Source organism: Hippocampus comes, unplaced genomic scaffold (assembly GCF_001891065.2).
Source record: "Hippocampus comes isolate QL1 unplaced genomic scaffold, H_comes_QL1_v1.1 scaffold63, whole genome shotgun sequence".
Lineage (NCBI taxonomy): Eukaryota > Metazoa > Chordata > Actinopteri > Syngnathiformes > Syngnathidae > Hippocampus > Hippocampus comes.
This window is the reverse complement of record NW_017805987.1, coordinates 16,357-44,319: the sequence shown is the minus strand read 5'-3', so window position 1 is coordinate 44,319 and position 27,963 is coordinate 16,357. Positions and strand designations below refer to the sequence as shown.

The 27,963-nt window shown below is 44.6% G+C and overlaps 2 protein-coding genes across 5 annotated transcripts; one reads left to right on the top strand and one right to left on the bottom strand.

Moving 5' to 3' along the window:
• Nucleotides 1–5: 5 nt before the first annotated feature.
• phyh (phytanoyl-CoA 2-hydroxylase) lies at nt 6–6,541 on the bottom strand. 3 transcript variants are annotated; one of them, XM_019891862.1, is made up of 10 exons: nt 6,263–6,541; nt 3,004–3,104; nt 2,387–2,436; nt 1,907–2,017; nt 1,645–1,813; nt 1,490–1,571; nt 1,229–1,410; nt 961–1,110; nt 730–864; nt 6–589 (listed from the first exon to the last, which is right to left on the bottom strand). In XM_019891862.1, the coding sequence occupies exons 2-10, from the start codon at nt 3,067–3,069 to the stop codon at nt 536–538; spliced, it is 999 nt and encodes a 332-aa protein (XP_019747421.1). In that variant the 5' UTR covers nt 3,070–3,104; nt 6,263–6,541; the 3' UTR covers nt 6–535. The 3 variants fall into 3 exon arrangements, with proteins under 3 accessions (XP_019747421.1, XP_019747420.1, XP_019747423.1); XM_019891861.1 differs by lacking the exon at nt 6,263–6,541 and having other exon boundaries at nt 3,004–3,262; XM_019891864.1 differs by lacking the exons at nt 3,004–3,104; nt 6,263–6,541 and adding an exon at nt 2,866–2,964.
• Nucleotides 4,323–27,603, top strand: cdk17 (cyclin dependent kinase 17). Of its 2 annotated transcripts, none has more exons than XM_019891852.1 (17): nt 4,323–4,675; nt 14,108–14,252; nt 15,908–16,072; nt 20,196–20,329; nt 22,468–22,593; nt 23,848–23,904; nt 24,012–24,126; nt 24,197–24,291; nt 24,393–24,455; nt 24,577–24,700; nt 24,782–24,902; nt 25,001–25,098; nt 25,201–25,306; nt 25,624–25,666; nt 25,800–25,890; nt 26,451–26,528; nt 26,621–27,603. In XM_019891852.1, exons 2-17 carry the CDS (start codon nt 14,126–14,128, stop codon nt 26,659–26,661), a joined length of 1,584 nt encoding a protein of 527 aa, XP_019747411.1. In that variant the 5' UTR covers nt 4,323–4,675; nt 14,108–14,125; the 3' UTR covers nt 26,662–27,603. The 2 variants fall into 2 exon arrangements, with proteins under 2 accessions (XP_019747411.1, XP_019747412.1); XM_019891853.1 differs by lacking the exon at nt 4,323–4,675 and adding an exon at nt 13,503–13,696.
• Nucleotides 27,604–27,963: the final 360 nt, after the last annotated feature.

The window sequence follows — 27,963 nt, the reverse complement described above, 5'->3', positions numbered from 1 at the left end:
GCAGCGGTTGTGAAAACTCGATACAAATAAAACTGTATTGTATTGTATTCCTTTTGTGTAGCTCCATCTAGTGGATGGATAATGCAACTGCAGCCGCTAATGTGGCTTCTCTTCTATGCGTCTTATAATACGGTGCGCCCTATACGTTAAAACCGTTTTAAAAGAGGCCATTCGTTGAAGGGGTGTGCCTTATACTCTGAAGCGTCTTATCATACGGAAAATACGGTAACTGTTTTTACGAGCTGTGAAAGGCAGCTAAAAGAAACAAAACCAAAGTGTGTCGGTACATCTCTGCGCTACGGCGAGGCTAATTTCACACTGCGCCCTGAAATTATAAGGGTGTCTAAATTATCTCAAGGAAAATAAAAGACTTTTGATCTTCAACCATTAACCCTTTCTGGGACAGCGGTCGCTACAGAGGACAGCCAATCATGTTATCAGGTTACCATTATTGGTGCATGGAAGGGTTAAAGTGAAGTGAAGACATCCGATTGCTTCTGAATACTCTCACAATTTTCCCCAGTCGTCTTTCGTCTTAAAGGATGCGTTTCTCTCCCTTCACCAGGCGCCCTCGGAAGGCCCACATGTCCTGCAGGGGGGGTGGGGTTGACAAATTAGAACCTTTTTTCCAAATGTCGTAATAGCCAGTACCATATTGACACACAATTATAAGTAGCTTCAGTTCAGCTTTTGTGCTTTTGAGTAGTTTCACTGAAATGCTGAAATGACCTGGAAGGTGATACCGACGGCCTCGGGGAGCTTCTTGGAGGCGATCTCCTTCACCTCGTTCTCGATGTTTTCCTGCGTGGTTCCCTTCACGTCGATGTAATTGCAGTCGGAACTGGCGTAGTGGCAAGAAATAGCCTAAAAAAAAAAAAAAAACAGCACCGCAATAAGAGCACGGGTGTCAAACTCATAGCCTGTGGGTTGTTCGGACTTGCATTGCGGGTAGCGTCGTACCTTACGGAACCCTTGCGTCTTATTCATTCCGGAACCGTGAATAAGCAACGGGTGGAAAAAAACAGTGTCCCCCTTTTCCATCTCCAGGTGCACCCTGGGCTGTTGTGGGTCGTAGTCGCGCACCCCGTGGTACATCTTGTTCACGCCGCCCTAAGCATCGGTTGTGAAAATTGACATTGGGGATTCATTTCAAGCCGGCGTAAATCCGGGTGTGGGTTTCATCATCATCCTTGTTTGGGTTTTTTTTTTGTTTCCCATCTCTCCTTACCTCCCACTCTGGGTAGTCGTGCTCCTTGAGCGTTCCCGTGTGCGTTCCCGGCAGGACCACCAGGCACCCGTTCTGCCTGTTCACCCGCTCTAAAGCCGTCCAGGCGCAGACGATGCGGTCAGCCGGGCGGAACGGGAAGTAATGCAGATCCTGGTGCATCGGGTGGCGGGATGTTTTTTTGCCTGCAAAAACAGAACCCACCCCCGGATGAGCGTTTTTAACACCCCGTTGTGGTTGTAAAATTCCGAAGTGTCCTTATACCCGCATCGGGAGGCTTGTTGATGAGCATGGTGTGCATGGCCATGATGTTCGGTCCGGTGAAGCACTCCACATACTTTAGGATCTGACAAGGCAGGAAGTCAACTTTCAGTTCTTGGTTATTGTTCAGTGTGAAAGTTTAAAAATGCGTTTCGGACCTGCGGTAAGGAGCAGTAGCGGAAAAGTTCGGGATCATCCTGGAAGTCTTGGATTTTCGTGATGGCTTTCTGATCGGGAACAAACTCCGATTTGGCGATGGTGATGTCTCTCATGACGATCAGACCGGGAATGCGGACTTCCCGCTTGCAAATGCGCTCAAACTCTTTCCTGTAGACATTTCCGAAACGCGCGGGTGGGTGACTTAACTCCGTTTTGTGCGTCATATCCATTCCGGACGCGTTTGGAGTTTCAATCCGTCACCTGAACAAGTCGATGGCCTCGTCGGCCACAAGCTTCTTGACGAGGAGGAATCCATTTTGCTCATAGAAGAGCCGCTCTTCTGGCTTCAGCAGGTCATTATCAAGCGTGTATCTGGAAAAAAAAAAATCAGACAATGATAATAGTTTCAATCCTTTGTTGAGTAAAAAGTGTCCAAACAATGATAAGGCGTGTTTGTAATATTTTTCGTGAACTTTTTAGCTCCCTTAGAAGCTCGGAAGATTTGGGATTGAACAATATGGACACAATTAAATCCTCTGAGCTGAAACTGGGTAGCTATTTGTCATGATTTATGTTCAGTAAATTCAACTTGTCCGGGGTTTGCACTGTACACAAGGAAAGGCGGGGTGGACGTTAATAATTATTGAATCCATCACGTTTTAACTACGCCAAAAGGGGTCATAAACACTTATACGACTACACAAAATGGATTCCCGCTGTAATCGATAGGTCTGTCCTTACCTGAACTTATGGGGGTGAAGGGCGGAGGTTGGAGCCGACGTCCGTGTTGCCTAAAGGAACTCACGTTAAGGATAATTAGCATAGTTTTCCGCTTTTTTTTTTTTAAATGGTACATTAGATAAGTGAAAACAGCTACTAAAATGTCCAGACAGTTAACTTTTTTTTTTTCGTCAGAGCATCATGTAATGGAGAATCGTTCCGTACTTTTTTTCCCATGATGCATTTGGACAGATACACTTTGAGAGTCTCATCGTAAACTATTTCAAGGGAACGCAGAGCAACGTTAAGTTGCCGTTATGTACACACGTAGCCACCGCTGTTTGCCTCATATTTCAGTCGATAATAACAACTTAAAACATAAACCCCGTACAAAACCATTAGGCGATTAGGTAAAGCGTCGAGTTTGCTGGTTATTAAGCTTGTAGTGGGTACGCGTATAAATATTACAGTTTTCGGGAGCGTTTATGTTGGGAAAATACCGTTAACCGCAACCGTGAACCGGCCAAGTTGTCTCCGGTGGGACCCCGGCCGACGTTGTCTGCGCAGTCCCCAGCTCGATGTACAGCTCCCTGGCTACATAAAATGATCCATAAGAGCTAACGAATCAAAGAGGATACGACCACGGCGGGGGCCCGATCGAGATGTCCGGTCAACAATCTGAGCCTTTCCGCAGCCTGCGACATCGTTCACCCGGTTCGAAGCCGCTCTTTGTGCGTTACTTGGGGGACAATCACCAGCGATATGGATGTAGGTCAAAGAGCAAAACAACACTACACATCACCGTTTGTCAGTGTGTGTGTGAGTGAGTGAATGAAATTACTCTTTGTAGATGAGCAACATGAAATCTCGCACAGTTAAATGCAGCTATAACAATATTATATGCACCATCCACCCATTAACTATTCATTTAACCGATTCTAATCATTCGCTGAACTGTACCAGTGTTAACACATTTTTCCAGCAGAGGGCGCCATATCACCAAAAACCGAAGATGCTCACTTTTGTCTTGAATTTGGCAATTTGTCGTGGTTCTTGGGGGTGTGCACAGTTAAATGCTGTAATGCACGCTGTGGGGGACACCATGTGTGTCACGTGGGGAGTATCTCGTTTTTCTCACCTCAAAATTGTGGAAAAGTACTATGCATTCAATCCAAAATCTTATATTTATATTGCATTCTATAGTGTGTACAGTTCTTTTTCTGAAACATTTACTTGTGCATGCAACACTGTTTTTTCTTTTCTACCCCTCGCCCCCCAATTTTGCTGCTGTAGAATGCAAATTTCCCCAATGTGGGACAAATAAAGGTTATCTTATCTTAAATAGTGCTGCCGGTGACTTGAATGTCAGGGTCTTCCATTAGATGGCAGAACATGCATTTAAGTGTCCACCGTTTGCGTTTAGTACATACAATTCGTGTTCTAAACAAGCCCGTATTCCTCTGTAATACATAAAATTCGTCTTTTGAACAGGCTCAGATTTCTCGGTGATTATAAGTGTATTTGTGAGGAAATAGTGACCAGGTCAACATTATTTCAATATACTGCGTGTGTTGTGTTGTGTTGTGTTGTGTGTGTGTGTGTGTGTGTGTGTGTGTGTGTGTGTGTGTGTGTGTGTGTGTGTGTGTGTGTGTGTGTGTGTGTATAACGGCCAGGAAAAAAGCTTCCTGTACTGTATTATAATTACACAAAATCTATAAAATGATAAATACTTACCGTGTTCTTTTACTGTATTCTCAATTATCAAAGGGTGGAATACATATATACATAGAAAACTGAATAATAATTTAATACAACTTATGTAAATAATTAATTTTAAAAAATACATGTCGATGTTACACCGTGAAGGTGGCGGTAAAGTACAAACTTCTCTTATTGGTCACTAACCGGATGCTGTTTCGCTTTTATTTTTTTCTTATACTCAAACAGGAAGTTGCTTTGCTCTCCTGTGCAGCTTGATGGCAGCCAACTTGACTGCACCCCTCCCGTCCCCCTCAGTCGTTTGTGGAATTGGAGAGATCCTTCTCCAGACTCTTTGATCTGCTCTCACGTCAACAAACACGGCCTTTTTTTTTTGGAGGGGTTCGATCCGTCACCCTTTGCCTCATCTCTCATTTTTTTTTTCATTTCTGAGGACGTCGTGTCATTTCTTCACCAGAACGCCTGGAACCGGAACCGAGCGGGAGCTTCTGTTTTTCGGTCTACTTCTGTAGGCGGATACAGCGGAGGAGGGCATCCGGGCCTGGCAGCTCCGGAGAGTCCGATTGAAACCACGGACTTCACTGTTTACAGGTAACGCGAGCCCCCAAAACAATTCTAGAAACCATCGGTTCTGTCCGATAATGGAGTTTGTGACGTTTCAGCTAATTCGGCTGCCAAAGACGAGGGCGGGAATGCGGTTTGGGTTTTTCGAAAATGTCAACACGAGCGCAAATTGCGATGCCACATTGAATGTTAGTCTTTCGACATTTGACAAACGCCACCGAAAAAAAAACGCATCGCGTCTTAGTGGAGTGCAAATATGTAAGTTTGTTGACATAACGTGTTCATTGTGCACGCCCGTGATGCTCCCGCTCGGTTTCTGCGCCTATCAACAAAATGTAGCAATTCCACTTTTCAAATGTGGCGTGACTCGATAACAACCAACTTATCGAATTGCCTCTCACTTATTCAACACGAAATCGCATTTCGAAAAACAGTGGCTCATTTTCAACACCAAAACTCCCTATCTGCATTTTAACGCACTGATGCAGCTTCTATCTTTTTTCCCCCCCTCTGCATACCTACGATGCTGTTATTTGACCAACGTTGCACCTGCTCCCATTTCATCTCCCCAAAACTGACCTATGCACGTTTCGCCGTGCTTGTTCGACGCCAGTTCGCTTTCACTGTCCTTCATCGGTTCTTAACCTCTTCCATTTGTCCTCATGCGTCAAAACCAGTGTGTGTTCTGACCCACATCCACATGTAGGTTGCTGTTACCCTATTGAGGGTAGCACACCCCCAGAGGACAAAGTCATTATAACGACGTCCCCCCCCTACCAATCCATTGCAGAGGCCATCTAGGAGTGCTTTTATTGATTTGCATTTTGTCGCACACGGTTCCAGTACAGCGGGACTGGAGCTCGGACACGTGCAGACACACGAATGTCTCTTGGAACTGATGGTACATTCTCTGGTTTGATCTTTTCCCGGGTCTAGAAATATTTAACAGAAAAGATTGGACGGGAGATTCAGTTGTTGACAATTCAGTGTTTTTTTTTTTCGATAACATTGAAACCATAGAATGTCCTCTTAGGTTAAAAAAAAAAAAAAGTCCCTGAGGTATATACCAAATATGCAGACATGACTGTCATGTATTGATTCATATTTTGGAGCTTTTTTAAACAGTTGTTTTGTGGTTTTATTTGTTTTTTTTAATGCATGAAGGGCCCGATCAAATACCACAAGTGGGACGAAGGTTCCCAACCTCTGATCTAACGCACTTACAAATTCTGCCTTTACAGGCATAATTATTCTTGATTTTGATTGACACTTGGCTAAAGTTATGAATGTAACAACTGTAGTTATAATTTCTCATGTGGGAGTGCTAAACGGGGGTTTATTTTTGTCGTATTTTGGTGACGTCACTTGACAATAATGCTCATTTTAATTTCGCGCGTATCGCTGGCGATGGTCTGAAACCTCCTCTGTCCAAATTTGTCCAAATGAGTTAACATGTGACATAAAATGGCCGAAATATTACAATCACCCATCCATCCATCCATTTTTGAGAGGCGGCGTCCACCTAAACTGGTCTGGAAGCCAATCGTGGGGCGAACCTTGACAAACATTCAAACTCCCGTTCGCATCTTTGCAAACTCTCGAATCTTCACTCGCGTTTTTGGGATGTCGGGTGGGGAAGCACAAGTGTCGTTTTAATCCGTAGCATTTAAAATCTAGCATCATGAAGAACCAACGTTAATGTTTCTATATTTCCAAATGCACCTCAGCTCTTCGTCAAGCGTTGCGTAAGGCGTCCGGATTGCCCACAATGCTTTGCTGCGACGCAGACTGCGCTTGCTTTATGATCAGCCTCCAAAACACCGTTGCCATTGGCAACCGCGCAGGTTCTCACCTCTTCTCCCTCTCGTTCTGCCTCCTTTACATAACATTCAAATCAGTCCTTTTTTTTTGTGTTTTTGGAGGGGGTGGGGGGGCACGTGTCAAGATTTGAGCAATAGAAAACAACCCATGTGCGGTGACACATGAATCGTGCCCCCCTAACACCTCCAAAAAAACGATGTTAACTATGCAAGGAATGTGGAGTGGCGTCGAGTTCATTAGATCGTGTGCAAAAAAAAAAAAAAAAAAAAAAAATCCTGGTGGAACCGCATGAGACATGATGTGACAAAGGCATCTCATGAGAGACTGCGTGCGCTTCTCGTCCTCTGTGAGTGCGGTCGGATGTCCGAAGGGGCTGTTCGGTCTTGTAGCGTGCGCTCGAGTGTGTGTTCATTCGTCTCGCACACATTCCGCTGTAACAACGCCCCAAGTCGCGTTTGTCGACACTGTCGCGGTGCGCTTCCAGATGTGGGTGTGTGTATGTGTGTGTCGAGTCGGGTAGAAGGGAGATTGGCTCATAATCCCGGGGATTAAAGAGCGGCATTTGTTGGAGCGACATCAGACGGGGATTTTGCACACAGGCTCGGGTCACATCAGTGTCGAAAACAGGCCGCTGCTCATTCGTGATGAAATAACATCAGGTGGAGTGAAAGCGCATGAAAATTTGCACATGAAAGCGGGGCAGGTGTTTTAGTTGCGGGCATCCGTACGGGAAGGAGCCGCGCGCAGTTTGACAAATTGGCACAAACGACGTCCCTTGAGTGTTCGGGGGGGCGGTACAATTGAAATAAGGTGTTTTGTTTTCAACCGTGTATGAGTCCAGGGAATATTTTTGCACATTACCCCCCCCCCCCAAAAAAAAAATCCAAAACTATTCTAAGCCTAGGTGGCCCGGTGGTCCAGTGGTTAGCGCGTCGACCTCACAGTGCAGAGGTACCGGGTTCAATTCCAGCTCCGTGGGTTTTCTCCGGGTATTCCGGTTTCCTCCCACATTCCAAAAACATCCATGGCAGGCTGATTGAACACACTAAACCAGTGGTGGGTGTCAAACATACGGCCCTCGGGCCGGAACCGGCCCCCCCAGGAGGTTCAATCAGGCCCGCAGGATCGTTTAAAAGTGAAAAAAATACATCGACACGGAATGAATACTTTTAAAAGTTTTGTGCCTTAGTACAATCAGCGGGATCAATTGCAATGCATATCTGTGAATGATCAAAGTAAATTGCACATTTGTCGAAGGAAATCTAAGGTGCTTCATGTAATGTTTTGTAAAAAAAATGTTTATTGAATTTTAACATTTTACAAATATTCTTGTGCTTCTTTAGACCAAAACAAAGGAAAGACATGTTACTTTGGTTATTAATAATAGCAGAGTATGGAAAATTTTAATGGTCCGGCCCACTTGTGAAATGAGTTTGACACCCCTGCTCTAAACTGTCTGTAGGTGTGGGTTTTCTCGGGGTATTCCGGTTTCCTCCCACATTCCCAAAACATCCATGGCAGGCTGATTAAACACTCTAAACTGTCTGTAGGTGTGAGTGTGAGCGCGGATGGTTTGTTCGTCTCTGTGTGCCCTGCGATTGGCTGGCAACCGGTTCAGGGTGTCCCCCGCCTACTGTCCGAAGACAGCTGGCATAGGCTCCAGCACCCTCCGCGACCCTTGTGAGGATAAAACAGATCGGAAAATGAATGAATGAATGAATATTCTAACCCTGGTTCAAAATGAACCATCACAAACTCGTGTGAAATGGAAGTCAGTCATACTTGGAACGCTGCGTTCTTCACTCCGTGCTGACTCAGGCCCCGAGCCGATTCCATTTGAAGTCAAACGGACCCAACAAATCTGACGCTGAGCTATCAACAGTCCCGATTATGTTTCAATACTTGCTTTCATTTCGAACCAAATCTTCCCAAACACGTGCGGGGCATCTCGCTTATAAGAGGGGTGTGCACACTTGGGCAACCACATTATTTCATTATGTCATTTCTTTTGACTTCCCCCTCTCGAAAGGCCGACCAAAAAAAAAAAAAAAAAATGAAAGGTACAAGTCATAATCCACATGAATGGTAGGAAATGTTTTGAAAAGATCGATTTTGCTCCCATTTTATTCCATCACTCAAACTCGGGATTTCAACAGGAGCGTTATTATTTATAACCTCGGTCGAATTCTTGATCCGAAAGGCTGAGTTGGGGCCCTCGCACATTTGCGCTTACTGTACGCCCATTCTCTGCGAGAAGTGCTGATTGCCACTGCTGACTTATCAATTAAAAAAAAATAAAATAAATAAAATTAAAAGGCAACCAGGAAGAGAGCTCCGATGCGGTTTTTGCCCACAGCACGTGACGTGGCAAGCGTTAAACAACACAATCGAGTCAAACCTGTAAGCGGTCGCCGTCTCGCGAACGCGGCAGGGTTCCAACGCATGATGAAACCGTTGCGGTACGTTTTCCCCGAGCTTTCATTTTCATAACCAAATGTAACCGAAGGGTGTGTCTTTTTTTTTTTTTTTTTGCGGGGAGAAGTCAGTCTACGGTACACTTTTTAAATCACATTGTTATCACGTCCCGTAGATATCAAGGAAAGCCACTCTTAGAGCTGGTGTGGCGCAAGAAATTGCTAATTTTTCTTTTTTTTTTTTAACATTTCAGAACTCACAGGATGACGAGAATTAATAGAAGGAGGTTGGAAGCTAACTTTCTCTACTTACTGCTTGTAATTCATTCATTCATTCATTTTCCGATCCGCTTTATCCTCACAAGGGTTGCAATGGGGTGCTGGAGCCTATCCCAGCCGTCTTCGGGCAGTAGGCGGGGGACACCCTGAACCGGTCGCCAGCCAATCGGAGGGCACACAGAGACGAACAACCGTCCGCGCTCACACTCACACCTACAGACAGTTTAGAGTGTTCAATCAGCCTGCCATGGATGTATTTGGAATGTGGGAGGAAACCGGAATACCCGGAGAAAACCCATGCAGGCCCGGGGGAGAACGTGCAAACTCCACACAGGGAGGCCGGAGCTGGAATTGAACCCCTTTTTCCATGCAGCTCTTGTCCGTCAAGTGAATGAGTACAGTCGTCGAGCCTGCTCCTCCAAAGCATTTTCGAGCGCTATGTCAACACCCGAATGGAGCGCGAGGCTTTTAACCGGACGGCGATCGTCTTCCGGTCCACTGCGCCCAGCGGAAAACCGAGCACACGCAAGCGTACGCCTTCGCGCCTTCGCGTGCATGGTGTCAAGACGCGGGCTCATCGATGTTCATGCATCTTGCGCTCCGTATCGATGCGGCGAACAGACAGAAAGCCCACAACTGCATAGGAAAAAAAAAAAAGCTATTTTTAGCTACTGTACACCGCAGAGGTTGATTGTTCACCGCGCATCACGATTGGCTAGTTCCCACGCGCATCTTCGTCCGATTAAGCGGCCGTTCGAGCTCGTGTTGTGTTCCGAGCTTGACCGAGATCACCGTGTGTGTGTGTGTGTGTGTGTGTGTTTTGGGCTTGATAACAACACAGTCTTGATCCACTGATTTCAAGGATCATCCTTCTGTAATTGAAGATTAGAGTGTCCTGCCTTAGTCGTGACCTTAGACGCTAGCATGCGCGCGCGCACACGTGTGCCCAAAAGCTTTGGGGAATTTGTCTCGTCCTGGGTCCAGGAGGCATTTGCGTTTCGTCATGTGGGCCGATAACGGCTCACCGCGTCGCTCTGTTGACATTCGTATGCTTACAGGCGGGGGGGGGCGTGCTTTGCAAGGCTTCACAAATCTATAAATAACACGTCGCCTTCAACTCCGGCCTTCCTCTCCGCCGTCTTTTATCTTCATTTCTTCCTGTTTTTTTTTTTGGAGGCGTTTTCTTGACACTTTTTTGTTTCCTCCCCCCTCACTTGTCCTTCATCTTTCTATTAATATTAACATTTCCACCTTTTGTGATGTTGCTCACAAGAAATCCGCGAAGCCCCTGTGGGTCAATCATGCTGCAGCTCACCCCTTTTTTTTTTTTTTTTTTTGGGAGGCTTCTCTCAAGCAAACAAAAGGGTCTTTGAGCCGAGAGCGCCCACCGCGCCGGGCAAAGCAGTACCCGATGCAGTTTTGTATGCGTCCTCATGGCTACACAAACACATGCTTGTGACTGCACTCTTGGCAGCGAAAGCCTTTGAAACACTTCTGACGGACACAAAAGGAAATAGTCATCGGGGCGGGGGGGGGCTTTTATTTGTAAGGCGTCAGTGTTCACTCACCGCAAGGTTAAATTGCATAGAAATGAATCAAAGATGCTTGAGTCAGTCATACCAGCCGGCGGGATCTTTTTTTTTTTTTTTTTTTTTTTTTTTAAATCTCGCCTCTCCCTTCTGGCGCTTCAAGATGAATGTTGTCATGTGTGGTGACGTCAAAAAAGTCAGCACCTGTGTTAGGTCGCATTTCGCCAAGCGGCTTTGTCAGCTCCAATGTTGTTTTTTTTTTTTTTTTTAAATCTCAAATAATCTGGAGCCAGGGACTAGTCTAATGATTTGATTTGATTTGATATTTTTTTTAATGATTATTTATTTGGAATCATACAAACACAGAGACGGTTTGGGTTTTCTGTGGGTGACTCATTGGCAAAGAGCCTCTCGTCTTCTCACTCGGTGTGAGTTTCGTCGCGGGCTTCCGTCGCTTGATTGTCCTTGTCAGATTGTCCAGATGTACCTGTCTGACTGCTTCTCCCCCCCCCTCCCCTCCTCCTCCTTGAGGTGCCATTATGCTTCTTGGAGCGTTTCCTCGGCTAACTTCTTTGAGCTGCGCAGTACGCGGCACATTTTGAGTTGCTACTTCCCTGGTCGTGTCAAATAGCGAACTCATAATGAGAAAGAGAGACAAAGACAACAACAATTTTAAAAAAATGTGGCGTAAACTCAGACAGCTAAAATCCAAATTCAGCCATTTTATTGATTGCTTAACATCACTGCTATGGTGAAATGATATCGAAGCGTTCATTGACTTGTGGTACTTTCTCTTGCCACGTGTGACGGCCGGAAACGATTTATTTCCGGCCATTAATTGATCCTAATGTGGCACTTCAGAATGTTGAATTACGGGCTGCCTCACGCTAAATTACACGGCAATGAGGATACGCCGCTGTTGCCTGTTATTTTCTCAGCTACCCAACGTCAAGTCTTTGGTTTGGCGTGTTGCGGTCTCCCGCCCTCCCCCCCCTGAAATTTGCCGTCTGTTTTTTAACACCGTTGCAAAAGGACAGTTGCCAGGGACATGAGTGAGTTGCGCACCCCCCACCCCCCACCTCTCTGCTTCACCACATCGCGCTGCACATGCCCGCAGTCACTCGGGCGATTTCATGGCCCTCCAAGCAAACACAGAGACGCCATTATGTCTCCTGTCTCTCGGTTCTTCCCTCCCTCTTCTGCTGATTCCCTTTCGCACTCTCCTCCTGACTTTAATGACGCATTCCTGTTTTTTTCTGATATCCTTCGAAAATGAGGTGAAAGAAAGAGGAAAGAAGGGGGGGAGGTGTTTCACGACGGCGGTGTAATTATTCGTGGCGGTAATTAGGCCTCCGGGTCTTGATGGCTTCCCCTGTGAAGTTTTCGCTGAGATTGACTACCCACAGTGCCCTTGGGATGCTTCCAGGAGGTGGGCAATGGGAGTTATGGGTAAGATTATTATTATTTTTTTTTTTCGGGAGGGGGTGTGGGTCAAAATTTTAAGAATTTGCAGATGATGAAAGAGAATCTGTCAATCGGGGTGGCGTGGGGTGGGGTGGGTATTCCCTCTATTTGTAGACGTTGACAGGTTTCACATTCCCCCACACACATTGCCATCATAGGCATCAGCTGACACACACACACACACACACACACACACACACACACACACACACACACACACACACACACGTCACTAGTCTTTGTTTGGCAGCAGAGATAAAACCCAGCTCTGTTACGCTGCTCTGTATGGGGGACAAAGACTACTTATCTGTGTGTGTGTGTGTGTGTGTGTGTGTGTGTGTGTGTGTGTGTGTGTGTGTGTGTGTGTGTGTGTGTGCGTGTGTGTGTGCGTGTGTGACTGAATTCGTTTCACAACCGCATGCTCATTTTTTTTAATGCAGTTGTCATCGTGATTACAGTGGTTTCCCTTCAACTCGGTTCTATGGCTGCGTAAGAGTGTACTTGTGACTGTGTGCGTGCGCGCAGGGGTCATCAGCTCCGCCTGATGACAGCGCCATGAGGGTTGGCATGGCACACTTCCTCGTCAACAAGCGTACCGCATGCAGCAAAAGCTCTGTCGGAGGATAAAGGAATTGAGTACACGCTCATTTAAATATTGAAAGGGATTTTTGTTCCGAATGTTTATTTATTGATTTTATTTATTTATTTTCTTCTTCAGTGATGTAGGAGTGTTCCAGATATACTAACACCAGAAAGATCTTTAGCTCCTGCTAATGCATTACTTAGCGCGTTAATGTGTACATTTCTGACATCAATATTAATTTTTAGCCACGCTGAACTCAATCAGTGACGTTTTCCTGTGCCAAAATTGTCTGGCACAGACCAGGCCCTATCAGTTGCACTGTGTCCAACCAGTATAAATGTTACACGTTGCCTCTAATTTTTAACTGGGAGGCGAGAAATTGTAACTTTGACGACGAGGCAAAAAATAAAGGGCCTAACATGGTTACGGTTGCTATGGAGCTGCGGATATATATTTCCGCCATCCTCATTGGTGCAAACTTCATCAACACGATGACGAGTTTCCACTTCCGTAGCCTGTTTGGCTAGATTCCACTTCCGTAGCCTGGTTGTCTAATTATTATTATTTTTTAAATTGGGCCGACTACAGCTGACCGTGTGGCATACTGAGGCTTTTCCAGAATGTGCTAAGGTCGCACATAATTGGACGGATGAGTAACTGTGCGAAACCCCGCAATGATTAATCACTCGCAGCATGGGCCCGACACAAATGACAACCCGCTGAAGGGATGCGTCATGAGTGGGAGCTGTCCACGGGAAGAAGGAAGGAAGGAAGGTCCGCTTGATTGTTGTTGGGGGTCAGCCGGGACGGGCGGGACATTTCTGCCGTCTGTTTCCTCCCTGACGTTAACCCCCACCCCCATCCCCAAACCACATCATTTTACTGTGCGCTCACGGTTGACGGGGCGTTGACACAGCAACACAATGAGCAAGGAACAGCTGGAGGGCGATTGAGCAAGGTGTTTCCTGCCGCCGCCGCTGCGTCAACACTTCGTCTGGATCAACAAGCCCCTGCAACCAACGCTTGACGACGTCCTCTTCTCCTCCTCCTCTGACTAATTAGTCTAATCTCCCCTGGTTGAAAAGTGAAAATAGGCCCATTCAAATCTGTGATATCCTATCTTTTATTCATGCTTCTTTTTTTTTTTTTTTTTGGTCATGGTTTATGCATGGCCTGCTCACACAGTTGTCGAGCGGATTAATATTGGATTAAAAGAAGCCGTGCTTCATTCATGAGGCCGGTCAGAGCAGAGGAGATTGTCTGCAATTCCACCTGCTGCCGCCGAGCACCGACGGTTTTGTTAAATGTGGTTTTCGGTGCGACGCCGGGACGAACGTTGACCGCGCTCGCGTTTGTGTCTCTCTCGCAGGCCGCGCACCGCCCCGCCATGGAGAAAATGAAGAGGATTAAGAAGCGTCTGTCGTTAACGCTCCGCTCAAGTCAGACCATCGACGAGTCGCTCTCCGAGCTGGCCGAGCAGATGACCATAGAGGACGGCGGCACCAAGGACAACGGTTGGTATTTGTCATTGGTGCCAACCGTGCTCGATATATATATATTTTTTATTAATTCCTTGGTCCAAAGAGGCCTCATTTTAACTTCCGCAAATGACGTCACCACATAAACAAGATGTCGAGTCAGTCGCCGTTGAGATTCGATTCATTTACATTTTAGGCGAAGAAAGCACTAGATTTAGTCATCGTTTTGTTTTGATAAAAAAAAAAAGTTGTGCCGGTGCTAGCTTGTATGCTACCCCAAAAAAACAACTCGTGGGAAATAATTTATGCCCACAGATTTTTTTTAATCTATTGTATAAAGTTGACAGCATCATCACGTTGCATATTATCATTTGCATTTTTCTGTGGCTGATATTTTATTGTTATAATCAACTTTATGATAATTACCAAAAAAAGTTCCAAAACAAATAAAATGCTTGGGTAGCAGCAGTCGGTCTATTGATTTGTGCAAATATTTTCTTTCCCAGTGTTGTCTTACAGTCGCAATGTGTGTTAATATTTTTCGATTTGAAATGTTATTTCGGTTGTGACTACATGCAGGTACTTTAATGGAATAGATACCTTAACCCGGTTCCTTATGTTCATCCATCCTTTTTCGAAATAATAGTGTCTTACCATGTGTTACTTTTATTCAAATGCAAGTCGAGTCCTTCTACTTTTACCAGACTATTCGTAAACCGAGCAATAAAATACAGTTTAGTTAAAAAAAGTCTTAGCCTGCCAATACCTTCAACAGTAATTAAATATCTCACATTTTATCATCGTAAAGAGAAAAGTGCTCTTCGCAACTTGCATGCTCTCATGGGCCTTTAAATTATTCCACACTGATGGTGATGCAGAGTGAATGAAAACATTTGTGTGCGCGTGTGAGAGCGACGGACGGCAGCGATGGGGATGAAGAGCTCTTTATCGGCGTTATGTAACAGGAGTGAGGACACCGACATATTTGCATAAGCACACACTCAGCCCTTTAAGCGAGAAGGTCAGTTGGGAACCTGTCAGCTTAGAGTCGTTAAGACGCAGTTTACAGTTTGAGGAGCAACAGCATTTAAAGCTTAGTCGCCATGCATGACGGCATTAAGTATTATTATTATTATTATTATTGTTGTTGTTGTTGCTGTACTTTACAGGAAATGTTTTTTTTTTTCATATTTCTGATCTGTTGTTGCTCGATATATACGGAGGATCTTGGTTCTATTTACCCACATGTTGAGTTAGTTTTTAGTCTGTCGTATGAGAGGTAACAGGGGGATAGACGGGTTAGTGCACCTTTTGTGATCGAGTCGCCGCCATTAATAGATGATGAACAAAGAGATACTTAAATTAATAATTACTTTTGGAGCAGGTAAGTGAAATCCGCTGCGACTCCAACCTCCAATTGAATTGGCAGGAGCTCGCCAAAATAAAAGTGAGATACGCATCCGGTCTTATGCATATTCTCTGCGACCTCAAGTCTAGTGACGTATAAGCCAAGCTGCGGCGTTTCCTGTCGGCTTCTGACACTGCGCAACGTCGTCCTTGAAAGTACGACGACCTCGGGGTTAAGCCTTCGATAAATTATGTCCATTCAGTAATCCCCGCCGTGCGTTTCCGAATGAACTCCGCAAGCGTGATGCAACACTTGAAACAGAACCGTCCTCGTTGTCTTTCAGAGCCCTTCATGAGGAATGGCCGCCCGCCCACCTCCCACAGCATGCACTCCTTCCTGCACCAGTACACGGGCTCCTTCAAGAAGCCGCCGCTCCGCCGGCCGCACAGCGTCATCGGCGGCACACTGGGATCCTTCATGTCCATACCGCGCAACGGCAGTCGCTTGGGTGAGGCATTGACATAGTGATTTTTATCTCCCCTCTAAAGGGAATAAAGGAAAAGTTGAGATCTGGCCAACAGTTGGCCTCTGACGACAAACAGGAAAAGTGCCCGAGTCGTTTTCACCCCGGGTGACGATATTTCCTGTGAATGGATTCGCGACCGATGTGTAGCGTCATGTCAAATCCCCGAGGGAGGGTGGGAAGTGATTCATCGTGATCATCTCACTTTCAGAGTGTGGGACAATTATTTGGTTGGGCATGAGTTTAACCCTTTTCAGGGACGGCGGTTACGACAATGGACAGCTAAGCGTGTTATCAGGTTACAGGGTGCATGAAAAGGTTAAAAAAAAAAAAAAAAAGTTGAGGTCAGGGCTGAAACGATTAATCGAATAATTTGATGGCTAACAGGGTGGAAGCGAATTCTCTGCTTTGAAGCATTGCGCGGATCCTTTTTTTTCCCCTGACACGGACTAATAACAGTACTGCAGATGCCAAGAGGAAGCAGTTGCTCAAAGACAGCATGTGAAAAATAATTTGGGGCTTTTCGCACACTGGTTTACCATATCATGATTGCAACATGAGATAATGTGTGAAAGTGAATTTAATATCGCCTGCCACCACCGTTTAGTTAATCTCGAAAAAACCCCCGTAAGTGGTCAGACATAAATCATAAATTTAATTTGAACCAAATATCTAATGAAATATATATATTTTTTTGTAACTGTAATGTTTGGATGCAATTATTTGCAAACGCAAATTAACAATTATTAAAAAAACAAATGCTGAGTTTAATTGAAACATTTTGGGGGTGGGGTGGATGTCAACGCCACAGATATTACTGGACTCTTCATTATGTAAATGCTCAGTCGGTCAGATTGAAAATTTTGCCCATTTTGTCGATTTGCTCGTTTCTCTCCTCCGCGCAGATATTTTTCTCCCGTATTGTGTGTCACTCTTCAAGCTTTTCTGCATGGCGCTCGTGCACACGTCAGGTTTCTAAGTCGGTGCCTTAGAAGGTACGAAGGCAGAATGAAAGACGGCCTCAATGGGGAAAAAAAAAAAAGTCTCTCTCCACCGATCCGTGTAAGAAGTCATTCACACCCGTTTGAAATCACACAGGATTTTGCTATCAGTGGTATGATAAACATCTCTCTTTAAATATGTGCAACCAGGCGGGTTGATGCTATTATGTTTGTGGATGGTTGATCGACTCGCTCGGGCCTCGTTTTGGACCCTGGCCCAGATTGGAGGAATGCGGATGCCCAAACAGGCCAGTTATGTAGGACAAAAGCGTCGCTATCATCATAAGGACGCGAGATCGCTGAGGGGAGATTTTGATGGTGTTGGTTTGTAAGGCTTTGTGCGTCTCGGAAAGGGCTGACGGATAAAGCTTGTCTGAATAATGTGCGCCGAGTAGGTCAGGAGCAAGGAGACGCAACAGCAGGGAGGTGATGGGGACATGCAAATGAGGATGCGAAAGTGGACGGACGGTGAAAGGGAAAGGAAAGTGGGGCACATGGAGGAGAGATTCGAGGGCTCTGATAAGAGGGGAAGAGGATGTTCGAAAGTGAGAGAAAGAAGTGAAATGAAGTGGGGTGTTTTTTTTTTTTTTTAATTAAGGCACAAAAGACATGGAAAAAAATGCGGCTACGGTGAGCAATAGCCAAAACGGCCCCTAAGATGAACAAAACAGAAAAATGAAGTCGACTCAAAAGTTTGAGGGTTTGTGAAAAGGAAATCACTACCTACCTTTGTCGAGACCTGACGCGGAGGCACGGGACGCACTTTTGCAGCGTGTTAACGATCTTAGCTCACGTGTACCGTTTTAAAATGCTTTTCCCGGCACTCCAGATTCTTTGCCCGTGCCCTTGCCGAATTGTACACAAAACCAACTCCGTATGAGAAGAATAATCATAACAATAAAAGATATAGCTCTGATCTCAAGCTGCAATTCCAACCTGCTAACCGCTAACAACTTCCGGTGATGCAGGTCATGTGCCACCGTCGGTTAAAGTTATTTTAAAAAATATTTTTTTGTAAAAGTGAGACTGATAGGATGCTACCAGTGCAGCGTGCACTAACACAAAAATATCTCATATTAATAACACACACACACACACACACACACACACAGACATACATGCTAGCATTCACAAGCTAGCACGCGTGCTAGCGAGAAATGCGCTTTTAACATCGTTCTGTCCTTTTGTCCATCCATGGCGGTGATGTCTCGCGGAATTTCTGGTATTCCCGCTTGCATTTGCGTCATCTCCCCGCACACTTTCATTTCCTGCCGAAAGAACCCTTTAATTAGCAGCCTCCCGGTTGTGTCTTGACGTTTTTTGGCGTGGTTGACCTGGCGGAAAACCCAACTTGTTTTCGAGGGGAAATCTCACCGCGCTGTAATTTCGAAAGCCGGCCGACCCCGCAATTTTAGCTGGCGTGCTAATTTTAGCCGGTGCCGCTGCGTACAATATGTTTTAGCGCAGCCCCGGGGGCGTCATCCCGTTTGTGTACTTCCTTTCCTCCGCTTATGTATGTTTGCTTAGTGACGTTTTTTTCACTTGGCGTCACATCTATTTCAAACAGAAGCCTTGCGCTATGACCAATTAGCGACGCATCCACCTGGAGAACAAACACCTCGAGCAGTACTGGAAACCTTTTCATCCCATTTGATTTGCTGAAAGTGGGCCAGCATCGGAGAAGTCGCTGGCTTTTAACAGGTTCAGGGCACAAAGTACAACAACGTTTAGGAATCCGTCTCTAACTTTGTCTGTAATATTTTATTCCGGGTAACAGACTGTCGGCTTTCACTCGGTGTGCATCTGTGCGTGTTTACCCGACAGGTTTTTTTATTTTTTTTTGAGGGAGTGGTGTGCTTGTGCTTCGGGCATCGTTTCCCTTTGCAAGCTGCGGTCGTTTTTACAGCACTATAAGATGTGGTCATGTGTTTATTTACACTCCGGCCTCGGAAGTGACAAGGGCCCGGGAGGAGTCCAGCGTTTCGACATTCAATTTGCTCGACTTTGTCACAATTGAATTTGAATATTTGTTATTGTTGAAGCTGTTAGGTTTGACCAAATTTTATGATTCATTGTCAAATCTCCCCTTCTAGTGTTGATTGACAGACATCCTAATCAATTGAATTTATCAATCAAGGGTTGGGGAAGACTCGTTAAATCTTCCGGCCAGGTGTCCCAATAATTTTGTCCTTATTTGCTGATAGAAAAAAAGAACAAACAAAAAAAACGTTGACTGCTAAAATTATTCAAATGAGAGTTGCAACCGGTCGCATAATTAATGTGGGTCAAACATGGCTGTTTTTTGTTTTTTTTTTTTTTTTTTTTTTGGGGGGTTTTTTTTGCGCGGGGTGAATTGTAAGCATGCAATGCAAAATTCATTACCACAACTAACTGAAAACAAAGTTTTAAAAAAATTTGACACACAACAGACGGATTTTTATCTTGGGTTACATATGTTCATAAAATGTTCTTTCTTCAAACAGGCAAAACCCGAAGGACATTCACACACTGGCGCAACTCATCTCCGCCTACTCTCTGGTGGACACGGACAAAGCCAAATCGCATCCTTTTTAAAAGCAAATCACATTTTCTCTCTTAGTTTCTCGAGCATGTCTTACAAGTCGAAGTTTGAAAGCTTTTGCATTTTCCTCAACGTTCCCTTCCAGCCTGAGCAAGCACCTCCCTTCAGCGGACACCATGTCCTTCAAGGTGGACGTTGACGAGCTGGAGAACTCGCACGGAGCCACGTACGTCAGGAAAAAGGCAGCCAAAGTGGCAGGAGAAAATCTTCCTAAAGAAGAAGGGTAACACTTTATTCTTATCCCTTTAATTGCCTTGATTCGATTTTTTTTTTTTTTTTTTTTTTTTTCTGGTGGGTTTGTTTAGCCGAGGAACCCAAAACCTCGCTCGTGTATCGGAACCTCCACACATAATTGCCGCTTGGCAGTGAGCCCGGTGCGTTGCGGTCGTTGAGCGATTCCACCTTTTCCGAGCAAAAATCTGTCTGCCTCAACACCCGCTTAATCAATACTTAACCTGCATCAGGAATGAAGTTATCTGCTGCATTTATCTCATACATATTGTTTGTGTGTGTGTGTCCGGTTCAGACATTGTGCACGAGAACCTGAAGATGGGTTCCGACGGGGAGAGCGACCAAGCATCGGGGACGTCGTCAGACGAGGTCCAGTCGCCGACGGGCGTCTGTCTGAGGAACCGAGTCCACCGGAGAATCTCCATGGAGGTAATATCAACGCATCACTGTAAACCGAGGAGAGGGGGAGGTGGTGGGCGTTCCATCTCGCCTTTTAATGGCTTCTGGGTGTCGGGATACGGATATCAGCGCCGCTCCATATAGGCCCACGGCAACGAGGGGGTTTACGAGCTCTGGCGTGACTATCAGTGTTTCAGGTGGGCTCATGTGACCGAGAGCGTGTCTGGATGCATGGCGTCGACATGGTTCTTCCCCTAAGGAAGTCCATCGGGCTTTATTGCCTCGTCTCAAACTGGATCGCGGAGATGACAAAATGTATTTTGAAGTTGATCACAGATTGTAGTTTACAATTAAGATTTTTTTTCAGTTTTTAAGTCTTCGGCAATTATTTAATCATGCACATTTGAAAAAGGTCCAATTTCGATGTAAAATGGTTCTTAGGTACGTTAAATCAAAAAAAAAATATATTGAAGAAAACAAAAATCATTTTGTTCAATATACAGTACATGGACATTTACGATCATCGACATGAATTATGAGACGAATAATTCACCGCGATAGACTTAGATTAGATTAGATTAGATATCCTTTATTTGTCCCACACTGGGGAAATTTACAGCCTTCAGCAGCAAGATTGTGGGTAGAAAGAAGAGAAAAGAAAACACAGTTCAATTAAGTGCAATATAAATACAAACATGGATAAGGTCAATAATTAAGTGCAATATAATACAATAGTCACAGTACTATTCACATATGTTGTCATATCATTTAAATAATTCTATGCTTTATTGATTTATTCATTTTTTATTCAGCAGCCTGACAGCAGTCGGTAGGAACGAGCGGCGGTATCTCGAATACAAATGTAGATGGAGAGTATTGCTACTGCTTTCTACTTTCTTCCAAATATTTGGAGAGAGATAAATAATAAATACACAAATATTTGACTAAATCAATTATAATTAACCTATTTTAGGGGAAGGGGAAACCGCGAGATAAAGCCAACAAAAATTACAAGTCTCTTGCTGTTATAAAAATTGCACATACTTTGCCCATCCCTGACTCAAAATAAAATAAAATAAAAACTCGTACTATAAGTTGGATAAGTGTCAGAAGATCCTGCCTGCCCGCCATCAACATTCTTAACCCTTTCATGCGCCCTGTAACATGAGAAGCTGTCCACTGGAGTAACCGTAACCATAAATCATGACGCGGATGTTTTGCACCCACTGGGATGCTGCGCTCAGCAGCCTTCTGCCCCCTACTGGATAAAAAGCTTCCCAAAACAAAAAAAAGTGATGTGAATTTGACAACGCCGTTGATGGACCGAAACATCCTGGAGGTGACTCAGCAATCCATATGATGTCACGCTTTTCGATCCTTCTCCCGAAGACGTCAAAAAAAGGCGCCATTGTCCACGTTTCAAGTGATCAGACTAATCCCCGAGCTGTTATTTTAGCGGGGGGGAAAATAATAGCGTCTCTGTCGCAACGTCTTTACATAATTTGATTTGAAAGGCCCTTTTGTGTGAAAACAAACGGCCCCACCGTTACGTAACGCAATTTAGCATCTCGCACGTTGAGTCATAAAAATCGAGACAGCTGCTCCAATCGTAGCTGCAATGATATAATTCTTGCATCCGGGCCAAAAACTTTGGAGCCCGCGCAAGAACCTCGTGCTATTTTTACACAACTCCCTTCAGTTTCGTCCGCATTTGATCAAGATTAGACTTCCAAGAACACATCCCGTTTTTTTTTTTTTTTTTTTGCACAACGGCGCTGCAGTCACATGAAAGGTGCAAGTGTACCTAATTTTGTGTGCAGATCACATTTATATAACTGATGCATTCACCGGCCATGTGCCGTCGAAATATCGGGTTTTTTTTTTTTTTTTTTAGACATCGTTCTACCTTGTGAGATGACAGACCTGATCTGTTTTGTCTTGCGGCGCATCGGAGGAGATGCGAGCGATTTATTTTTGCCTCCCCTGTCTCTGTGAGAGCGTGGGTGGGCTGCTTTTGTCTTGCGGATAGCGCTCTGTTCTTTCCGTGTGTCATAATTGCATCCAATAAGCAAGGGAAGATTAAATGTCAGATTTAATCGGATGGTAAAAATATATTTGGCGGTGTGGGGGGGAAATACATGAACATCTGTGCGGGTTTGCGTTTTCAGGACCTCAACAAACGCCTGTCGCTGCCCGCTGACATCCGAATTCCCGACGGCTACTTGGAGAAACTGCAGCTCACCAGCCCGCCCTTCGACCAGCCGCTCAGCCGTCGCTCGCGCCGAGCCTCGCTGGTACGTATCTGCCCGCGCGCGCGCGCGCGTGTGTGCCACTTTTACAGCCCCGCGGCGCTGGGAGCAGCCTGTGCTGCCTGTTGCCATGACAACCGACCCAGCAGGGAGCCCGAGACGTACCAATCTGGAGACACGAGCGCTTGCGTGTTTTATTTGATTTGATTTATTTATTTTTTGAGTCGGGCAATGTCGATTGTTACCGGATGCCCGAGATATGACATAAAGATGCTCTTTTTCATGCTCCTTGAAGATTTATATGCCAAGGGTGGGCAGACTTTTGTGCTGAACGGGCTACATTTTAGTTACGGAACATAGGCCAGGCCATTTGTAGATGAGAAGTGGGGGAAAGGAAAAAATAAATAAATAAAATCTTATCTGGAAAATGTGGAAGCTCGTTCCCACTGTTTATCTATATTTTTTCAAATATATAATTTTTTAAATCTCTAAAATAGACACATTGTTTGCAAGAAATAAATTCACTCTGTTGTTAAAAAAAAATAATCACCTAAAATATTTTTCCTGTTTTTATTTCCTCGCAGTTATTTACAATAAATAAATTTCTGAATGATTAAATGCATTTAAAAACAGGAACATTTTAATCTCTATGGAAAACTAATTATTTTATTTACTATTGAATGATTTCTGACTGCCACATTTGTTTTCAGGGAAATGAATCAAATAATTTAAGACATGAATAATGAATGTGTCGGTAAACTGGTTAATGTTCACATTTTTGTCATTAATTTAAAATAAATCATTTACACTCTAAATGAACTATATGAATGCAGAATATATATATATATATATATTTTTTTTAATTCCCCAATAAAATTTTCTTGGAAAGTATCATAAGATTGGTCTTTATTTTTCTGTGTTTTTTTAAGTCAGTTGAACATAAAAGCTAAATTAAAAAAATATATATATTTTATCATAACAATATGTGAAACAGTGGTTTATTTACAGTTAAAATATTCAATGAAAAAATGAATTTAAAAAAGGCATCAAATGATTTTATCGGTATTTTTCTTTCATCTTTTGTGATTTAGAAATCGTTCAACCAAAATATCAGTTGAGACGAAGCACTAAAAATAAATACAAGCCTAACGAAGCGGTTTTCGGAAAAAACGCTGAAACACGGACAAATTCCTTCATGAAAACATTTTTTGATTGCTCGCAATAATATTTGCCCTGTCACGCCTTGACTTTTTGACTGTTTTTCATTATCATCTCCTCCCCCCCGTGACGTTTTCTTAGTCGGAGATTGGTTTTGGCAAATTGGAGACCTACATCAAGCTGGACAAACTGGGCGAGGTGAGGAAAGCTCCAAAAATCAAAAACGGAGCAACGGTGAAGCGGCGGCGGCGGTGAACTCAATTCTGGGGCGCTTTCCCCCCCCCGCCGCTTCTTTTCCCTTGCAGGGAACGTACGCCACCGTTTTCAAAGGACGCAGCAAGCTGACCGACAACCTCGTGGCCCTCAAGGAGATCCGGTTGGAGCATGAGGAGGGAGCACCGTGCACAGCCATTCGAGAAGGTAATGCCAAGTAGGGGTCCCCGTTCCGTATTTGAACCCGCTTTCACGGCACCGCTTTTCACCTGCGCAGTGTCGCTACTGAAAGATCTCAAACACGCCAACATCGTGACGCTCCACGACATCGTCCACACCGACAAGAGCCTCACGCTGGTGTTTGAGTACCTGGTAAGGGAGCTTCAGTTCCCCTCCACTGTCCACTGCGAGGGGGACAAAAAAAAAAAAAATCCTCGCACACAACGCCGAGCTTCTGCTTATTTCTCCTGCAGGATAAAGATCTGAAGCAGTACATGGATGACTGCGGAAATATCATGAGCATGCACAACGTGAAGGTCAGGAATTGCAGTTTGGCCGTTTTCTTTTCATCCCCATCCATTTTTTTTTTCTCGCTCCTCTTTTTCCGAGCTCAGGAGATCAGATTTTCCTCACGGCGCGAAATCTCCTCTCCCGCAGGTCTTCTTGTTCCAGATTTTGCGCGGGCTGTCGTACTGCCACAAGAGGAAAGTTCTCCACAGGGACCTGAAGCCTCAGAACCTCCTCATCAACGAGAAGGGCGAGCTCAAGCTGGCTGATTTCGGTGAGGAAGGAGGAGGGTCGAGATTTGACACAGTCCCCCCCCCCGCCGCATATGAATGGCCTGACTTTGGTGTTCCGTCAGGTCTGGCGAGGGCGAAATCGGTCCCGACTAAAACGTACTCCAATGAAGTGGTGACTCTTTGGTACCGACCTCCCGACGTCCTGCTGGGGTCCTCGGAGTATTCGACGCAGATCGACATGTGGTAAAGACTTTAAAAAAAAAGAAAAAAAAAAAAGGCTTTTGACTTTCTCCGTTTGTATTCTTTTTTCCGAAATCTCAACGGCGACCGTTCGCTCGCAGGGGCGTCGGCTGTATATTTTACGAGATGGCTGCGGGTCGGCCGCTTTTCCCCGGCTCCACGGTGGAGGACGAGCTCCACCTCATTTTCAGGTTACTCGGTGAGGAGCCGTCTCGAGCCAGGGCAACCCCCCTGTACCCCCACCGCCCCCTCGCGGAAGCGCTCGCCCGTGCCGACCGTCTGCTTCCTCGTGTGATTGCAGGCACACCGACGGAGGAAAACTGGCCGGGAATATCCTCCATCGAAGAGTTCAAATCTTACAACTTCCCCAAATATAAACCTCAGCCGTTCATCAACCACGCCCCCAGGTACTCCACAGCATCTTTCTAGCAATTTTTTTTTAATCTATTTATGATTATGGCTCCGTCAAAAGTTTTCCTTCTGTTTTCAAATACACACACGGCAGCATTCAAACACAGACCTTGAGTAATAATGGGCCATCCGTCTTCACGTGAATGCGTGTGTGTGTGTGTGTGTAGCAAGACAGGAAATCCTGTGGAACATTGTGAAGGCAGCTGTCCGCTTCCTTCCCCCCCAGCGAGTCTGCGCCTTCCCATCAGCCTTTGCTGCAGGCAGCCATTAACCTGTTGTTGTTCTTTTTTTTGTTTTTTCTTGTCGCTTTCAGGCTGGATGGCGACGGGATCGAGCTGTTGCTGGCTTTCCTCAGAGTGAGCGTCAACTTCCCACACACACACACCATGATGTTAATTTCAAAAAGAACACTCGTACTTTTAATGCTTTAAAAAAAAAAAAAAAAGTGTCCTTGACTGAACACGAGTGTCCTGTTTGTCCGCTTCACAGTACGAATCCAAGAAGAGGATCTCTGCTGAGGACGCGATGAAACATTCCTACTTCAGGCATCTTGGGATGAGAGTTCACACGTTGCATGAGAGTGAGTGCGCATGCATCTGAACAACAGTGACTAAAAAAAAAAAAAAAAAAAAAGTCTTCAAAGGCGATGAATACGTGAATCGAAAAACACGAATTGAATGCTTATTTCAATTTTTTTCCCCCTCAAAGGTGTGCTAACAATACACAACATATGGGGAAAAATGAGACCCGTGATTGCCGGTTGATGTAGATCAGGGATAAGCAAACGGTGGCCCACTCTGAGTGGCCCCTTGATTAATTTTTTTTTTTTTTTTTTTTTTTTTTTTAATTTTCATTTTTTCTTTTTTCTTTTTTTTTTTCTGGTCAAAGGTGTGCTAACAATACGCAACATTTGGGGAAAAATAAGCCTGTTTTTTTTGGGGGTTTATTTCTTTTTCAAAAATTGTGCTAACAATATGCAACATTTGGGGAAAATCAGCCCCCTGTTTTTTTTTTGGGGGGGGGGGGGTCAAAGGTTCGGCTTGGTATTTTTAGTTTTTTCTTGGGGTCATTTTTTTTTTTTAATGGGGCCCTGCCGAAATCAAACCAAGTTGCTGGAGACCGCGTGCGGCTATCTTTCAGGTGTGTCCATCTTCACATTGAAGGAGGTGCAGCTGCAGCGAGACCCCGGCTACAGGAACTCCTCGTACCCGGAGCCAGGTGACTTTGATTTTGCCTTGCCGCGTCCTTGGAAGGAAAAATATCTCCCGCCGTTGAGGTTTGACGCGAGCACCCTTCCCCTTTGCTTCCAGGCAACGGCAAGATCAACCGCAGGCAGAGCATGCTCTTCTAAAAAGGACGGGGGGGGGATACCTTCATCATCGCCCTCTCACCTGACCGACCTTTCTCGCATGACACAGTGACCCCCACCCTCCCTTTTCCCTGCTCCCCCAACACACACGCATTCACATGCGCACCACCTGTCTTGAGTTAGGTTGACTTTTTCAATTGGTGTCTTTATTTATTTCCAGACATGAGAGGGTAGGGGTTGTTTGCTGCTAAAGTACTACTGTATGTATTTAACACACCCTGTGTATGTTTGAGTGCGCGCGCGTGTGTGTGTGTGATGTGAATTTGAGCCTCCAAGCATGGTTGAGCAGTTGCTAACGATTGCTGTTTGACCCCCCCCCCCCCATTTATTTTGTTTGCAAATTCCACGGGTGGCGTCCAAGCTGTGATTGAAGTTGTTGGGGACCACTTGCGACATTTGTTTTAGAGAATCGAGTTCCAAGGTCTGAATTTGGTGGGTGGACACTGAAATATGGGAAACCATTTTTTTTTCTTGGTTTTTTTTTTCCGTTTTGGGAAGCGGCCGAGTCAGATCGAATTTGAGCAAAATTTGGAGCGTTGAGGCCACACTGGAAAAAAAAAAAAAAATCTGAAGTTGCAATGCAATGACAATAATTTGCGCCTTTTGAAGAAAAAAAAATAGTGACATGAAAATGCCAGCGCAAATAATATGAAGACAAGTTTTGTAAAATTCAGATTTTTTTTTGCAAAATACGATGACTTTATTGTTGTAAATTGCAACTTTATCTCTTGTCTCTTTCAAATTTTTCCACACAATACTACAACTTGCAATCTGACCATTTTTTTCTCCTAATACTCTTGAATTTACTCTCTGAAAATTCCAGCTTTTTGGGTCAAAATATTGCACCGTTATTTTGATAAAAAATTATAACTTTTATTCACACTACATGACCACTTTCTTCTCTGTAAAATGAAAGACTTTTTTTAACTCTCATTTTCCGACTTTATTTTGTGATAATTTATTCTTGTGACATTCCAACTTTTTCCACCCCTCATGACATTCTTGAAAGATGACTTTTTTTTTCCTCGTAATGCTGTGACTCAGTTCTCTTAAAACGCCAGCGACTGTGACGTCGTTCGTGTGCTGTACAAATTTTGCAGTGCAAAAACTTGACGACTTTCCTCGTTACAATTCTTGCAACATTCCATCATACTTCCTCATAATGTTATGACGGCATACTTGAAAGATGTTTATTTTTTTTCGCTTGGAATATTCCATTTGTACATTTTAACTTAAAAAAAAGACTTTTTTTTCCTCATATAATCAAGTCTTACGTCTTCGAAT